The sequence below is a fragment of the Anopheles gambiae genome, chromosome 3 (assembly GCF_943734735.2).
Source record: "Anopheles gambiae chromosome 3, idAnoGambNW_F1_1, whole genome shotgun sequence".
NCBI lineage: Eukaryota > Metazoa > Arthropoda > Insecta > Diptera > Culicidae > Anopheles > Anopheles gambiae.
In genome coordinates this window covers 74,760,648-74,778,778 of record NC_064602.1, presented here as the reverse complement: position 1 = coordinate 74,778,778, position 18,131 = coordinate 74,760,648, and the positions used below count along the sequence as shown (strand labels likewise).

General features: G+C 44.6%; 1 protein-coding gene across 1 annotated transcript in view; it reads right to left on the bottom strand.

Annotated features, from left to right (window-relative positions):
- Positions 1-5,073: 5,073 nt before the first annotated feature.
- LOC133393299 (uncharacterized) overlaps positions 5,074-18,131 on the bottom strand; it is a 45,430-nt gene continuing 32,372 nt past the window's right edge. Inside the window, exons 3-4 of the mRNA XM_061657661.1 lie at positions 6,958-7,838; positions 5,074-5,246 (exon numbers count right to left, since the gene is read on the bottom strand). Coding sequence (XP_061513645.1) covers positions 5,074-5,246; positions 6,958-7,552 — 768 coding nt within the window. The 5' untranslated portion in view covers positions 7,553-7,838. The remainder of the gene's footprint in view (positions 5,247-6,957; positions 7,839-18,131) is intronic.

The following is an 18,131-nucleotide window of genomic DNA, read 5'->3' as shown; positions in this document are numbered from 1 at the left end:
CGGGGCCGGAAACTGAACCGGAAGGAATCATATCAACAAAAAGCATTACCAGCACAATGTGCTGACCTTCCGTGAGCTGCCCCTGAGCTGAATTGTGGGAACTGTTTATGGTGGGAGTGGAGGTTGGTGAACACCGTGATTGTCAACGTGATTAGCTTGTAGGGTTAAATTATGTATCGGCGAGGGAAGCGTGAGGGAAGCAGCCACGCAGACAAAGGTACGGTACGGCTTCCGGAAATGAAAGATTGTTTCAACAACTTTGACCATCGTGATGGTGATATGCAAGGCGGGGCTGCATTAATGATGGATCGGTTCGGCGGATATCGCTTAACAAGCGGGTCAATTTGTATCACTGTTTCATACATCTGATATGCAGGCCGATAGCGTTGCTGGAAGGGAAATATGACCCGGCTGCTGATGCGTTCCTTTCATGCCATTGTGTGCATTGTCACTCTCTAATTAGTATCGAATCGGGAAACGGTCGCGTCGAAAAATGAGCAGCTTTCAGTGGGAGAACGTATACGATGGACAGTAGATCGAGCCACAGCTCATTTGAGCTTTGAACGATGTTGTTAAGGACTATTGGGAATGAAATTGAAATGAAATTTTTCGGTAAGTGTAGTCATTTAATTTCAGGAAAATACTAGGCATGATGCTAATTTATTCAGTCCTTTACCAGTTCCTTTTCCCTTTTCCCTTTTCCCTTTTCCCTTTTCCCTTTTCCCTTTTCCCTTTTCTCTTTTCCCTTTTCCCTTTTCCCTTTTCCCTTTTCCCTTTTCCCTTTTCCCTTTTCCCTTTTCCCTTTTCCCTTTTCCCTTTTTCCTTTTCCCTTTTCCCTTTTCCCTTTTCCCTTTTCCCTTTTCCCTTTTCCCTTTTCCCTTTTCCCTTTTCCCTTTTCCCTTTTCCCTTTTCCCTTTTCCCTTTTCCCTTTTCCCTTTTCCCTTTTCCCTTTTCCCTTTTCCCTTTTCCCTTTTCCCTTTTCCCTTTTCCCTTTTCCCTTTTCCCTTTTCCCTTTTCCCTTTTCTGTTTTCACTTTTCTGTTTTCACTTATCTGTTGTATCTTTCCTATTTTCCTTTTTCATTTCTTTTTTGTTGATTTTTTTAAAAATCTTGTTATATTATTTTTATCTTTGTTCTTTTGTTTCTTTTTGTGTTTTTATTCCTTATTATATTTCTATCTTCGATCTTTATCGCTCTGTTTCTTTTCTTTTTAAACTATTGCTGGTTATGATACAACATATTGCTATCGTCGTGTACAACATTAAAAACTTTTTGCAAACCAAAATAAGCCGCTCTCCCGTATCTAATTGGACAGTGCACAACCGTGTGTGCTTCAGCTTATTTACGCATGTCCATTGATAGTGCCACTCTTCTGCCCTGCAAAGCAATTCTTTCGATTTTATGCTTCACCGTTTGTTCAATTGGCTGAAAACACTCGCCAACCGTACACAACTGACAACAAAGCGTGCACCGTAAATCGCGACTAACTGCCACCGATTGGAATTGAGATGCATATGCGCACGTCAGCGAATCGTCATCGTTTCAATCAATCACCACAATCCACTGCTACTCATGCCCGTAATCCGTCCAACGGGGTACGCATTTTCCATTGTAAGCATCCTTGCACGGTGCACTCAGTTCAAAATTACATTACCATCCGGAATGCACTTTAAACCTACGTGCTATCGTGGCCGAGGCCCGATGCTGGCTTCGGGTGTCATTTAATTTTATGTTGAAATTAATTCCACACCGTCCGTGTGCCGGCAAATGGTGCACGTCGGCCTACGTCGGATGTATCTTTTGCGCAACGGTAGTTCGAAGCGTATCCCACCGGTCGCAACGATGCTAAAATATTGACCATTCTTCAAATGACGTTCATTAAGCAACGATTAATTTAATTAATCCAATATTGCACCAGAACGCCAACGCACACACGTACTGGCTCTGGCTGGCTCGCTGGCTGCGTTGGAGAAGGTTAACCCACGGGGCTACCCGGTAAGCCCGGGCCAGTCCGGTTGGTTATGAATAATTTAAATTGCTTTTCACTCGCTGTGCAATGGTATCGAGAGGCATCGAGGTTGCTTTTTGTTTTGTTTTCGCACTCCGCCAAAAGAAAAGCTTTCGCTTCCCTCTCGCTTAACATCATTTTCAGCACACAAAGCCGGGGAGGGGAAATATGTTCCCCGTGACGAAAGGGAAGCATTATTGATCAAACATATAAATCTTGCATGGATAATGAAACAAGGGTAAAGGTGAAGCAATGTAAAAAGCAAACCATAACCATAATCCTGCTGACAATGGCTTAAAATGAGAAATGTGTGTTCACGCGTGCTGCACGGAAAATGGGGATTCATTTGTGGGGCAATGTAAACGTTGTGTTTAAACGCTGTTTGATGTTTGTTACAATGTAGTTGGCTTCTGACTAATGGCCAACTGAACCATTGTAAAAACCTTGAAGACAAACAGCAAGGAAAAATTGCACCAGAATAAAGCAATTAACTGAACCAGATGTTAATTCTAGCTGAAAGTTTACCAACATTCTCCATCCACAGAAATTGAAACAGTTTTTCTTTCTCTCTCTCTCTCTCTCTCTCTCTCTCTCTCTCTCTCTCTCTCTCTCTCTCTCTTTCTCTCTCTTTCTCTCTCATAAATTCTCACCCTAGCACAATGTTTATTCTAATACACAACCCGGTCGAAAAAAAAACTAGTCACCTGCGCGACAAACAAGCGTTGATGTCGTTTGCTGTTTTATGACCACCACACACACACATTACGAGACATCCCATTTCCCGCAGCATAAACCATTCCGCTCGCTAAGCACAAAGACCAGGTGATAAGAAACATGAAACATGAGTGGGAGTGTGGGGTGGCAATCATAAAAAAACGCAAAAAAACAAACGAGAAAGAAAAACCCCGGCGCCAAAAGTTTTTCCTGCCCGCATTTTGGTTGCCATTTCTAGAGCAGCTTTTCTGGAGGGGGTGTGGGTGATGGAGGAGGGGTTTAGGGAAAGGGACCGACGCGTTGGCGTGACAATTATTCATATCCATGTGACCCAATTACTGGGCCACCACCTTTTTCTCCTGCTGTTGTACGTTTCCTTTTTGATAGCTCCAGGACCGTCACGGCAAACACGAACGGGGTCCTGAAACCACCCTCATTTCCCGGCCTCTAAAACAGAGGGAGAGAGAGAGAAAAAAAACAACGCGCCCCGAGTGCCGGAAACCGAAACAGGATACATTTCCGTAGCCGGTGAAAAGCCGGACACGGAATCGTTTGTGTTTTGCTTTTCCGTGATGTGATGTTTTCTGCTTCCCTTCTTTCTTATTCTCTTTCTCTTTCATTTTATCTAGCAGGGGGGAAAAGGATCAAAGAAAACCATATTTCCATGGTTCTGGTGGTGTGATGGAGTAATGCATACAACCACAAGCACACGCACACGTACCCCAAACATAACTCTTATTGAGCAAATGTGGCGATCGAGTACACACCTGTCGTTTTTTTTTTCTTCTTTATTGCATTGTTTGTGGTGGACCGGGTGAACCGTTAATGATTTTCACCTATGCATTCTAATGCGTCATCGAGTCTGAGTGCCGTTGGGAGACGATCATGAATGAGGTCAGGTTTTTGGTTTGGGCAGTAATACGCCAGACAGACCACCGCCAACGTGTCAAGGGTGGTTGTGATTAATGGATTTTCCCTGTTTTATGTTCATTGAGTTTGATGCTTGAAAAGCACATGGCTGATGACAGCATGGTGTGGGGGGGGGGGGGGGGAAGGAAGTTTGTTTTGATTCCTTCTAAGCCACCGGAAAGACATCAGGAAACGTGTGTCATAAAATAATTGTTTATATAAAATCCATTAAATGTAGCAACAATTAAGAGGATATGATATAGGCAATGGTACACTGGAAAATTCAAGCCTTTTCCAAGCACTTCACACTTAAATTGTTGTCGTAAAGCAATAAATATGTCTATAGATTTTTTGGGGAATGATCTTCGAAATAACGCTCAATTTGTGCTGAAACACAACATGTCGTTTGCATTTCTACATGTCGTACGTTGCTTATACTGCAGCATCGACACGATACACTTCGCATCCCCAATTGCCAACCAGTTGCACTTGGCCTTCACCGTGTGCCAATATCGAGGTCATTGGCGTTTGCAAACGTTAGTCTTCCCAGCAAAGCTGGCCAGTAATTAAGCGCAACATGTGCATGTGTAGGTCTGCAATGAAACGCTTGCATTCGGTACTTCGGATTCAACTGGTTGCTCTGCGCTCAGGCACGCTCAGAATGCACCCGAGACCCGATAGTCTGGAACACACAGCAATTACTGCTCCACGATCATGCCGAGCGTACGGTTGGACGCTTTTCCATGAATTGATACGCATACGCATACAATTGACATTCAAATGCACCAGGGGGCATTGAAAGTTTCATCCGTTTTTCCACACAAACACACATCGACGAATCCAGTCAACCGAACCAAAAAGAACCGACTCGATGGAACTGGTTTGATAACTTTTCCTTCTGCTGTCGGTGGTTTATCCCCACACACATGCACACATTTCATACAACAAATGTAGTACGGCTCCATACACCCACCCTTGTGTGATTGTGTGTGTGTGTGTGAGGAGTTGGATTTTCTGTAAATATTTAAATCAATCGATAAAATGCACACCGAACACCGTTTCAGGGGGGCAAAGGACACTCGCTTGCTTGCTCGTTCTCTCCTACAATTACAATTCGTTTTCCCCTATGATCCAGCGGGAAGGGGGGGGGGGGGGGGAAGTGCAATTGAAAACGATACGGGTCCTGTGTAAACCGTTCGCTACCCATAAAGGGAACAAAGCATTAGGGTCCTTTTTTCGATCCGGAGGGTCGAACACATTCGATGCGCGCATGTATGTACATGTACAACATCATCATTCCGTGTGCATTTGTTTTTTGTTACGAAATGAAAATAAAACCTTCTGTCCTTCTGCATCCGTGGTGGTATTGGTCTGTTCGGTGGAATGGGAATGTGTGTGTGTGTGTGTCTTTTTTTTGTTAGTTTGTGAATGTTCGGGCATACTTACACAGAGATGTGATACACAATGCACTTGTAGCCGGCCGGACGCTCGAGGAAGTTGTACACCTGGCCCTGGAAGGTCGCTCGTCCGGCATGACGCCGCTGGGCTTTAACGTAGCTGCGGGTCGCTTCGCCCCACTCCTGCGGTCCACCCCGGTCCACCGATAGTTGCAGCCCTGCCAATCGAACGTTGATGACGTTGATGACGGTGGCGAGACAGGAAGCAACAGGTCCCACAGCGACGACACGATGGCACGAACAATGTAAAAGGTGAAAGAGAGAGAAAAGCGAGAACCACGACGTACGATTAGACAATCCGTACTGCCTTTTGGGACATTGCGTCGACTGTTGCGTTGCCGTTATTTATTAAGAGATATCCAGACTATAAGACTGGTAGGATCGGATGGTATTAAATATTTTACATTGCACTTAGGAGACGGGCGGAGGTTGTGTTGTTGGCTGGAAAGTTTACTGAGCGCTTCATGCTGGGCGAAGATTCATTAAGAAGATGTAACGTTCAGAAATTATTCGTTCAGAATGTACCATTACAACTACATGGTTGGAAGTGTGAGCCATTAACTGCTTCATTGTCTTTTTTTCTTTCAATTCCTAAAGACATCTCCAAACAAAATGAAACAAAATTGTATTGCACTCCCCGTTCCAGCAAAATTGGAACGGAATCTCGCCCAATTTTGTTTGCGTTTCATATTCCGAACTTGTTCGGCAAGCCGTTATCTATTTTTGCTCCATTCCATCTTTTTGTTATGCTAACTTCCAGCTCCAGCTCGGTCAGGGGTTTTGCCGGCTGGCTCGAGTTGGAATAGCCAAAATAAAAATGCCTTTTGATGGGTCGTTCATACACCAGCATCCCGAAGAGGGTGTCGGTGTTTGTTTACTTTCAATTTCAACTTGATAGCGTGACCGGAAAACTTTTGCACCTCTTCCTCCAGTTATTTGGATGCCAGCCTGTCCACAAAGGTTGGAAGAATTGAAAGATTTATTCAAATCGATTGATTTGGCTGCTGCTGCTGCTGCTGCTGCTTGACGTATTTGTACACAGAGAGTCAGACAATTTGAATTATTACTGGATTACTCTCCAAGAGATATTTAACGGAAATAAATAATCAAACATTTCAGCAAAATCAGTACCAAAGAGACTTTAAAATATTTTTAAAAATGATTTCTTTTCAACAACAAGCGAACTGTTTTTAAAAACATTTAATGTTTATAGCGCACCGTAGAGCTTCCCATAAAATTGTTAGTATTTTTATGGATCAGTTATGGGAAACCATTTCACGAGCTTCTTAAACCAAAGTACTTCATTATTTTAGCTTCCTCGTTAAAATGGCACTCCATTTAAAGCGTTCAACAAACTGTGTTATTTAAATCAAATAATCTTTGGCCCTCGTACCTCGCAAGAGCCCCTAAAAGAGAGTCCTCCTGGAAGGCAACGAACAAACTCAGCTCAAACGTACCGAATGCTATGCTTCGGTTCCTGCTTCCTGCGATTGCATCGATTGCATGCTACAGCTAGAATTCCTCTCCACTTTTAGGGACTTTCCAATTTTCGGCTAGTGATTTCCATTCATACACTCGATTGCATTCCACGCTAGACTTTACACCAGCCACTCGCCCTGGTGCAAGGGCCAAACGGTAGCAAACGAACAACACAATCTCTACCTAACGGTTCGTTATTTCGCTCGTTGGCGTTTGCAGGGAGCCGGAAAATTGCCCCACTTTAATACGGTTCGTAATCCCGGGTACTACTACACCTGTTCGTGTGTATGCTACACCGCCCCAAACCACCCGGAGTGAATGGAATTGAGCGGAAATCTCAACACACGCTGACGGGAACACTTCTTCCTCCTGCCCCGATCGCACACTTACCGATCGCATTCAAGGACGTCTGCTCACCCGACGCCACCATCGCGGCAGTTGCCGTCGACTTGCGCTTAAAGTTTTTCTGCCTCAGTGCCGCATGTCCACCGCCGCCCGCCATCTCCAGGATCGTTACCGTCGGCGAGCCCGTTAGCAGCTTACCGCCGACCGCACCGTACATCAGCTGCTCGTTGAAAGGGATGCCGAGCTCCTCCAACCGCTCGCTGCCCTCGCCGTAGCTGCCCACACCCGGACTGATGCCGCCGGCATTCACACCACCGCCCCCGTTGATTGCAGTGGCCGCCGCCACGACGTTACCACCCACCAGCATCCGTCCGCCCGGCGTAAGCGGCCCCGCAAGCGTTCCGCTGGCGTAGCTGCTGCCATAACTGCCGCAGAGCGCGCCACCGCTGCCACTGATCACCTGCACCGAGGCGGTCCGATCGTGCAGCAGATTTTCCGACTCGTCCAGCGCCATCAGCTCCGTGATTTCGCCGCCCTCGCTCATGAACGAGGCCGACTGCGAGTGGGAGGCGAGGTAGCTTAGCCGCGGCGACCGGTTGATGTTTTCTGCCAGCGTCGGGATGCGATGGTGCTTCGCCATCTTCGCCGCCCGGAGGGACTGTGCCTTTGATCTGCCCGGCTCCGAGGCGAGCCTGCGCCTCCGCCCCTCGGCCGTCGCTCCACCGTTAATGGTTGCCGCGGGGAAAGTCGGTGCACCCGACCTCAGACCGAGCCCGATGCAATGGCCGAACCGCAACGACGGACGAACGGGCCACGAACGGACATCGGTGGGACGAGGGTAGCGCCCAACTGTTCTGGTGCGATGTAGTAAAAGCGGCTATGCAGATTGCTTCGCACCGGATTCATTGCCGGACATGAAGGCAACGCTAAAAAAGAGAAGAAGAAAAAGCAAAAAAAAACTGTAATTGATTAAGTAGCATGTACAAAACGATAAGCACTATTGAAATGGCTTTATTCAACTTATCCCACGGTACGGAAGTAAATCCGCTCGCGTACATCCCGCACACTCTCGCAGGCAGCATGTGTCAGCCTTAATTACGCGGAAAATATCAATTATTTGTTCGTGCAGTGCGCCGAACATCGTCCGAAATCGGGACCTCACGTGCAAACAACTTCACAAATTCCGGAAATCGGATGATGAATTATTTAAACCTTCGCTTTGATGTTGATTAATAGCACATCTGATAACTTCCAATAACGCTAATGGGCGGTGAAAGCTTGCGCGTTTTTGATTGCTGCCACGTGTTGCTTATTGCCGGTGGGAAGGAGAAGCCGGTGAGGCTTTAATTCAAGTAGGTCAATTACATCCTCATGGTTGAGTTTTTTTATTGTTGCCATTTTGAGTCAGTAGTTTTTGTGTATAAATAATCATAAATGTTTTATATTATAATGATTATTTCATAAATAAAATTAGATTTGTATATGAAAGAGCAGTGGCACATCGGTTCCGTATTTGCCTGTGTGGTGGTTGAACACTGAAGCGTTTTATAGCATGCTGTTAGTGTCGCTACTGTACAATAGGTGGCGCTAGTAGCGGATGAAGCGTTTCGCCTACCAGAATCAATTTTGTGTGAGGAACTAAAGATGGATTCACGAGGAAATGTTGTTTTTTTGTTTTTTTGTACTGTGTTTGTTACGAAAACTGTCTGAGTAATGTGATTAAATACATGATACCAAAGTCACAAATTGTAAATCGCATGAGTATAGATATTTTTCTTCTTTCTGGACCGACAACCGTTGTCGGTCAAGGCCTGCCTGTACCACTAATGGGCTAGGCTTTCAGTGACTTATTTATTACCACAGCAGGGTAGTCAAGTCCTACGCACGGTCGGGGCTTGAACTTTTGACGGGCATGTTGTTAAGTTGTACGAGGCCTCAAGTATAGAAATTACTTTTGAATTGAAATGACTCCTGCAAAATTCCCCAAAATCCTGAAATGCATCGCCAAACGCAGTTTTATGGAAAATCATATGCAAAGAGAGAATCCTCTTTTCCATGGAATCACCATTGAATCTTACAAAATACCTCAAATAGAACATCGTGCTGCAGAAAAGCACATCGGAAAAACTCAACTGCACTAATGCCCTTCTACCCAATTCCTTCAATTATATGTTCACCAACCCAAAAACGGCGAAAACCCCACCGACTTCACCGAAACTGTAACTGGGAAACGGCAGACAGTTTCTGCACAAAAACCACAAATTATTCCAAAAATTTGCTCCATCGTTGGTTGCTTTTCTTAAGAAAGACGCTTCATAGTCGCCCCTTCATCAGGCGTAATGATGCAGAAGTTGCTTCAAGCTGGGTGCTCTAGGGGTCAAGGACGCAATCAGTCAACACTTAGCCCGGGGTCGGCCAAACCTTTCACGCAGGCTGAAACCTTTCCGGGATTGCGTCGGACCACTTGACCGTTCGTCGTCGTTTGTACCTTCGATTTGGTGCATTCGTTAGGCAGAATGAAAGAGCACAGTAACGTCAATCCAATTTTAACGTTTTCAGTCGTAATTGGAAGCAGACTACGAAAAGTCAATTAAATAGTCATTGTGAAAGGAAAATACACCTTTTTAAAACGAAAGTTTAAGGAACATTGTATGTCAACCGGTTTCAAGATCATTTGGTAAAAAAGTCATCAAATGTTTGCTCCATTTTTTCTTCTTCTTCCAAAGTAATCAATTCACTCTCACTGTGATACATCAGCTGCACAACTTTCGAGAAAGTATCAAATCACCCACAAGAAGGTGTAACGAAGCACATATACTGGTGAAAATGCATCAAACAGTCACCATAAGCAAGCAACGGGCTCGTGCAGCGATCAAGTGAATTAATGTGCTACACCACTACACCAAACGAAAATGTGCAACGACCGGAAGTTTCGTGAGGTTTTTCTCGCTCCTCAGCCCGCCCACTTCTGCTCAAGATCACCATCGAACACTGAAATGGGGCAGAAAATAAATCACTTCAGCTCAACCCGTCATAAGGTTCTGATTCTGCTTCTTTTTTTTGCTTACACGATGCCTTACAGCACCACTCACGGATGCAAATTGCTACACTGATGATGATGATATCTTCATCCACAAACACCTACAAGCTCAAAGGCATATGGTCGTGAAAGCGGGTACAAAAGAGGGAAGCGGAAAAAATAATTTTCACTAAACTTCACATCGGATGTTTGTGCTGTTGCGGCTGAAAAGTTTCATCCTTCCACTCTCTTCCGTGCAGTGAAAGCTCACCGTCACTCTATTGTTTGCTCTTGGGTTTCCGTATATTCCCACTCTAGTTTCCATAGAAATGGATGACAACATTTGCTGATGATCAAACCAATGCGCCGGTTGATGTGAATGATGATGATGATGATGACGGCGGGAGGATGCTGATGAGATTGTTATGGTTCCTGTTAGCTTTAGCCACAAATCGGATGTTTGCATGTATGCACTGTACAGTAAAATCGGGCGGAAAAGGTTCCAAACGCCTCCCACTAGCACTGCTGGCCGGGGAATGGAACTTTAGCTTGAATGAGAGGGAAAAAAACATATGCTACAAAATATTTCCGCACCACAAGCACGAACATTATTTTGCCGGTGTCAAACGAGGTGGATGTAATTTGCCTGATAGTTGTTTTTTGGTGATACCAAAAAAAACTATCATCGTCCTGTCATTTGTGGTTGCTGGGGAGAGAAATAGTTGCGCCATATGGTCTTACAAGCACAGTTAAAGTGCTCATTTAATCATTTTTATTTGAACAATCACCGGATGATATAAATATGTTATAACAATTATAGCAAATTAATTGAAAATTATAGCAATTGAATTAGCTAAGTTACATTTCAGAAACTACCTAAGTAGATTAATTATTTCACGCTGAATTTAAATAAAATTAACCTAATCTACTTCTACCTCTCGCCCACGGTATTGCAATACAAATAATAACAAAGAGCGTGCAACGCCACAAACAATACTTATTTTTTTCATCCCATAAAAACTCGTCCCACGCGCGTGTGTAGCTGACCCAAGATTGGATGGCTTTCTTTTCCTAATTTAATCCTGCCTTTCCTCACCCACGCACCATTTCCCACCTCGACTCTAATCGTTTAGTCGACACTGTTTGCTTTTCCTCTTCTCTTCTCCTTCTAACTCATCGTCCCAACTCCAGCCCGGGCTTAAACTGTTTTATGGTGCTGGTTTCAGGTTTACTAACGCCATTTTTTATCCCACCACTGTCCGACCGTAACCACCCACAGCCACAACCGTCATAAGTACGTGGAACAATTTTTCTTCATTCGCTAGCTTTCACACTTCCCCACGCCGACCGGCTGCCAGCTGATCTACCGGTATTGACAAAGCGAGAATGCCGACGAAGGCAGAGCAAAAAAAAACATAACAGTGTGCCCACTGCACGCCAACCAACATCCACCACAATAATGGTAAGCCTACGGGACGGTGCACCATCAACCGGTTTGACCATGGTAGCAGAATGGAAGAAAAGCCACCTCATACAACTAAAAGCCGTACAATTAATCATCCTCAAGAGTAGAGAAAGAGTGTGCGATACGTTGGCCAAACCCCGTTGGTTTGTCGTTTCGGTTTTCCATCTACCGACCGGGGACGATTACGCTGACTCGCTGTTCGCGTTGGGACCTACCGGCCATGATGCTGTTGCTACCCCACCGTGTACGGCCACGCACGCGTCTCTCAGTAGCGCCGTTCTGCGCGGTGTGAATCGCCCAACGCGCAACATGTGCACCGTTCGTGTTGCCTATTGGTATTGTTAGTTTAGCTTGAGCATTCTTCTACTCCCCGTTCTTTTTGCCTCTATCCTCTCTCCACCATGCCATTTTGCTTAATCATGGGCCGCATATTTATGGCCCAATGTTTATATCTATTGTTTTGCTTTGGCATCGTGGGGTAAGATACTGCAGAGTCTTTCTGACTGCATTGTTGCTGTTCTTTTACTCCCCATCGTCATCATTCTCTATCAGCGTCTTCAGCGTATATCAACAGCTGGTTTGGGTGAAGCTCACCTGTGGACAGAAGCAAATAGCGTACACAAAGACGCAAGGCTAATATTGTCACTAGAATTGTAAATTTCCTCTCCCGGTGGCTGTGGTACGGGTTGCCAATGCAGTATTGCGTAAAAAAAAGGTATATAATCCGCACGATCACATGTAGTGCTAAGGTGAAAAAGCAAAACGTCGCAAAAGCCTTATGCCAACAGAAAGTGATTCGAAAAAAAAAAACCTCAAGTCATGTTCCTTGCGGGGAAGGATATGTAGCATGGTGGGCTAACAATTGCTAATGCACCGGTGAGAAAGTGTTGCTTGGTAAGATTTTCAATGTCATTGCCAAAAACGAACCGACAGTTTTTGTCAGCATATGTACTAAACATTTTATAGCATATTATAGCATCTGGTAAATCATGGTGGAAACTTAGGTGGGTTCTTTTAAACTTTGATAAACTAAATTCGTATAAAATGCACCTTTAAATTCAACCATTACATTCATCTCCAATTACTTAATTAACTCTCTAATTAACATTAACTTGAACTAATAATGAATCCACTCCAATCTCGACAACCGTACCCAAGAGCTTTCCATTTAATTTCATTATCTATTTAGAGTGTGCATAAACAAAAACCCCAAACGTGAAATTAAGACACTGTAAAATGGAACGCACAAAAACGCACTAAATTAAGCTAACGCTGGCCAACGTCGACAGTGTTTGGCCGCACTTTGCCGTAGAATAATTTCTCTCCCGTTCACATCGCAACGTCGCAAAACCATTCCTTGCTGGGTTTTGTTTTACAGCATCCAAGCAAACAAGAACCCTCCCCAATCCCAAGACCAGACTCAGGCCCTGTCCCTGCCCGAGGCTAGCTTGCCGCAGCTCGAGCCAAATGGATTAGGAAAGCGAAGGCGCAACAATATTGCAAGAGCTGTGCTGCTTTCTTGAAGTTGTCGCTCGGGTGAAACGCATAAATCAACAGAACCGACGAAAAAGTGACCTCTGCTGGGCGTAATGAGATTAATAATCATGCCATATCTTTTGCCCCGTTTCTCTACCACCGTCCGGTTTTTTTTTGCTGGCTGGAAACTGTTTGACCTATTTTAAGCAATGGCTTAAGGCAGTTAGGCGACAGAGAAAAGTCACATTAAACACTTTGGACAAGTTTTCCCATAAAATTATGGCATAAATCCTTGGGTAAATATGCTTAGTATTTTTAGAAGGTTTAAAAGCTACAGAGTACTATGTTGTAAATAATAAAAAAAGTATTATTCATTGCAACATTTACAGCCAAACCATGAAGTATTCTTCAAATTCAACAGTACAATAAACTTGATAAAGAACCAATTCCGTCTGAAATAAGACCCACTTCGCCGGGGTTCTAATTTCATTCTCCGCACTCCTTGCAAGAGATCAACGCCTGCAATCTTGCACCCGCTGCAGATGCACCTGCTGTGCAGACAGGCTGCAACAAGATGGTTTTACTTTTATACTTCCGGCTACATCCCTTTTGCATATGCATCTTTTCACTGCCAACCCTTCATCCTTCACGAAAGCACTGCGCACCATTGGAACGATCGAGAAGAAAGGCGAAATTGATTTTCATCGACCTGCTGAGAACCACCCGTCGGTTGGCAGAAGTGTGCATAAATCGCCATTCACCGGCCTGAGAACTGTAAGCATGCAACCCGTTGCCCAGTGCCCCCAGTGCCCGTCCCAGAGCAGCGTTTGTTTGCTTCATTTTCACATCCCAGGCCATCGCTGCCAACGTCGTGCTCGTCGTTTGAGCGGTTGTTACGCGGCAGGAGACATTTGCTGCAAATTAATTAGAACATAATTGGATATCAGATCCATGCGCGGAAGAGACGAGCCCGCACGATCGAACCCGTGTGGTACCGCCCGACCGTGCTGGCATCTCGGTGCTGCCAACGGACACTGCCACCGCCGGCGGCGTAATGTTTGGTTTGGCTGGTATATCGGTTTCATCGAATAACCACAATGCGTCGATACGGGTACGGCTCACACCATACTGGGTATTTACGATAATAACATTGTTGCGATGAAAGCCGGGCGTTTAATCAATGTTTTGACTGAACTATTATTGACAGCTTTATCAGGGTCAATCAGAGAGGATGGAGGATATGAATGTTCATTGCTTTTTTGGATGGCTTTTTGTTCTGTGCTGGAAATGAAGAGAGTGTATTGGATTTGGTAATCAGCAAGAGGTACTTTAGCATTCATTCATTCGATACACAGATGAGTTACTGAACAACAAGTTCAAGGAATAGTTGACAGTGTGTTTATGTCTCAAGGTCTTGGTGATCCCAATTCCCTAATAATATTCTTTCATCCAAACTGAGCCAGAAACATTTTTGATATGATTCAAGCAAGAAATTAAATGATCTTTTCCATCTGCTTCCCATTATTTGCACTGTTGTATTTTGTTTGAGTGCCACTTTCAATCTTACAATAAAAAAACCCGCTGATATGGCAATGTTCCATTCATAAACAAGCTGCATTAAACATGATCCTGTTCTTCAAATTCCCCCCGAAGGGGCACTTCGTTACAAAATACTAATCCCCAAGCGAGAAACTCAAGAAGTCATCACTCAAGAAATTGCTCGCCCGGAAACACCAAAAACACACAAACACACACAAAAAACACAAAAAAATAACATTTCTTCACTTCTGCACACTAATGAGCGGAACAACACAACACATATCATTCGACTCGGGCAGCAGTCCCCCCATTCCCAGCGAAAACAAGGGAAAAACACAATGTTTGCATTTCATTTCCTGCTTTGGCAGTTTCACGTTTTCCACGCGCGTTTTCTGTGTATGTTTGTGACTGACAGCTCGGGTAACTTAATTTTCTTCCTGACTGCGATAACAAGGCCGCGACTGGCATAACATAACACATGTACACTACCTCAACCTCTCCGCAGCCGTAGATAAGCAACTTCATGCTGTCGCGTATCGGGCCAGTTCATCATACGTCGATATGGTCGGTGAGGGAGCAAAATCACACACACACACACACCACAACCACCGATTGGTTTTGTCAAACAGGAGTAAGAAAAAGAAAACCAAACTTCTTAATGGCAACAACAGCATCCAACCAACACACCCGTCATAGTTCCTTAAAAAAGCCACATTTCCTAATAAAGAACACAGCTTCACAGGAGCCGCTCGTTTCGATGCGCAACCATTTGCTTCATCTATAATTCCTTTCCGACTGCCGGCGCCTCGTCGGACGGCGGATGTGTGAAGCAAGATTTACTCACATCACACCCACCGATGGCACCCGAAGCAGGTGAGGCTACCGAGAAACCCAACAATCCCGGCACGCCCACGACACACCGACCCGTGCCCGTGACTGGTTTTTGGAAAGTAATTTGTGTCGTAATAAATATTTATAGCCTTACCTTCTTTACCTCCCTACGGGTCGGCTTGATCCAGCCTGCCGCTCTTCATGCCTGCTTCGTTGGCTTAACCTTTTTCCTCCTGCTTATGCCTGCGCTCCTTCGCACGCACACATACGCGCACACACACACTTTGGCAAGTTGAATTTTTAGTTTCATCGGGTAGCACCCAACAGGGTAACCATTTTCAGCAGCGCAGCAGAAAATTAGCTAGCAGAAATCCCCTTTACCCTCACTGTGACTGTTGGGCTGCTTTGTAGGGAATGCTGGGTGAATGGAGGCGCAAAGTTTAGACCAGGGTGACCCATTAACTAATGGTTTAAATCATAAATTATTCCGCTACCACCCAAGCACTGGGTGAGGTTCCGTATTTTTATGATGGGGTACCAAAAGTTTTGTTTATACATCGTCATCCCTTTTAGCCTTTCCAGGAGGTTTCGGATGATAATACCGGTTACACATTTACAGACTATCATAAGCTTGACAAAGCACAAATTTAAGTTAATCGGATCTAGTTTTTATTGGGCGGAATGGGAAAGGTCTCTCAAAGAAGTCATAATTCCAATCGAGCGATCGTTAATGGTCTAGCATATTTTACAATCTGTATCTTTTTAATAATATCGCTCAATGCCGGTAGAGGGCGTTACGATCGAATTACTAAAACAACGAAAATGAAGAGCTCCGTCTAAGAGATTTCTCAATTTATAAGAAAAATAATAAAAAATAAATAAAAATGAAGGAAAAAATCAGGATACAAAACCAAAACGTAACTGGTAGCATCAACCGTTGCCTCTGCCTGCATCCGACTGCCCAAAACAAACGCGTCAGAGTTATTTTGCACCGGGGAAAACTGATTGCTTTCTTGGGTACTGCACGCAATGCATGCCATTCCCCGCACAAACAACCACCCCACAGGGACCATTTACTTTCAGCCACGGGAGACAGATCAGTTTAATGTGCTAATGTTATTGCTCTGCGCGGGCTGGTTTGGCGGCACGACTGTCAGGGACTTATTGTCCCCCAGACAAAAGGGGAAAGGAAATTAATCAACGTTTAACCACGACGAAAGAATGGGTAAACATTTTGGCCGATGAAGCACTTGCCGCTGTTAGAATGCATTACAAAGAAGCGATGTCTCGCTATAAACAAAGTAAATGTTGAATATTCTATCGCGCAAAATTTAATCAACACTCACTCCAATGGGCCATTTTTGAACCAAACCCAACCTTGCTTCATTTTTTCACCATACAAAATGGCATCCGTTACCAAATATTCCACTCCCTCTACCAACATGCCAATGTCGTACGAAACGGTGGGAAAGGATTACCCAATGCGAGCTCTGGCAAATCCCCTTAAGGTGGATAGCACAACCTATTTCAATATTTGAACCATTTCGTGAATGTCTTCAGCCGTGGTTCAATGAAGCTTTCGAAGGCCCCGCTGGGTGTCTATCGCTGCCAGACAAAAATGCCAACATTTTGTACGTCTGTGTGTGTGTGTGTGCCTATGTCTCAAAGCTTTCGGAGAACAATTTCACACACCATTCCAAGAAAAGGGGATGATCATGCTGATCGCACCCTCGGTAAGCTTGGAGCGGGTTCGTACATAAGTGATGTCATCAAGACATCATGAGCGGCGGCCGCCCGAGTGTGGCCGATTTAATATTCATTAAATGATTAAACTTTCAAACTACTAATTTCCTCACACCGGTCGGGGTGTGTGTGTGTGTGTGGATAGTTTTGGTGAGCTCGGTCGCCGCAAGGCGGTTCCGTTTGGCTTCTAAACACCGCTCAATTCAATGACTTGTCAAGACAACTGGCAGATAGCAGGGGTGCCACAAAAAAACAAGTTCTAAACTTTGAAATTATCCTTTTCCCACTACACTTGGGTGACTCACTTTGGAGACTTATCCACGGGTCAATGGACGGTCTGCGACTAATACAAAGGGTTAACGACGCTTGATGAAGCGCACGTACAGAGGACCGGCGTGCGCTTTATTTGCCCCAAAACAATCATAATCCGTTCAAGCTATCGATGATGATGATGACGATGATGAGACACGGAGACGACGAGATCCATTAACGCGACCTAGCGCAAAACGAGACAAACCCGCACCGGAAGCGGATCGGTTGATTCACACGATGTAAGCCCGGTGGGAGGCCTAGAAAAGGGTACCGGGATCGTGTGGCGCTGGGCTTATAGATTCGTTCAAAAGTGTAAATGGTGCGTTCGAGAGGGCAGCAACGGGTTGCTTAATTAACGCCTTGACGTAGAGAACGGGCTGGTACCGGCGATGATACGACGGATTCGACAGCCGTGATGATGAATATCAATGAGTTTAATTTGGCAGCAAAAAGGATTTAGGTTGCCGCATTAGGCATCTTGGAGGAACTTCGGGAGAGTTAATTTGGCTTTTTTCGAGTGGGTTGAAGTGGGCTTCATCAGAGCTTAAAATAAATGGCTAAATAAAGTCGACAATGGAGACAATGGAGATAATAAACCCAAACTTTACCTCAAATATCCGTTCGTACTAAAAAACAAGCTTTAATTCATGTTTAATCGATTTCTAAAACTGCTTCAGTCATCCTGTAAATCCTGCAGTTTCTTTTACGCTTATACGATTGCAAAACTCAATCGATAGAAAACACTTCAACCCCCAAACTATGGCATTGAATAACAACTTCCCCCCCATATTGATACTAATGATTGATTCGTGCAGCGTGTAACATAATCTGTAA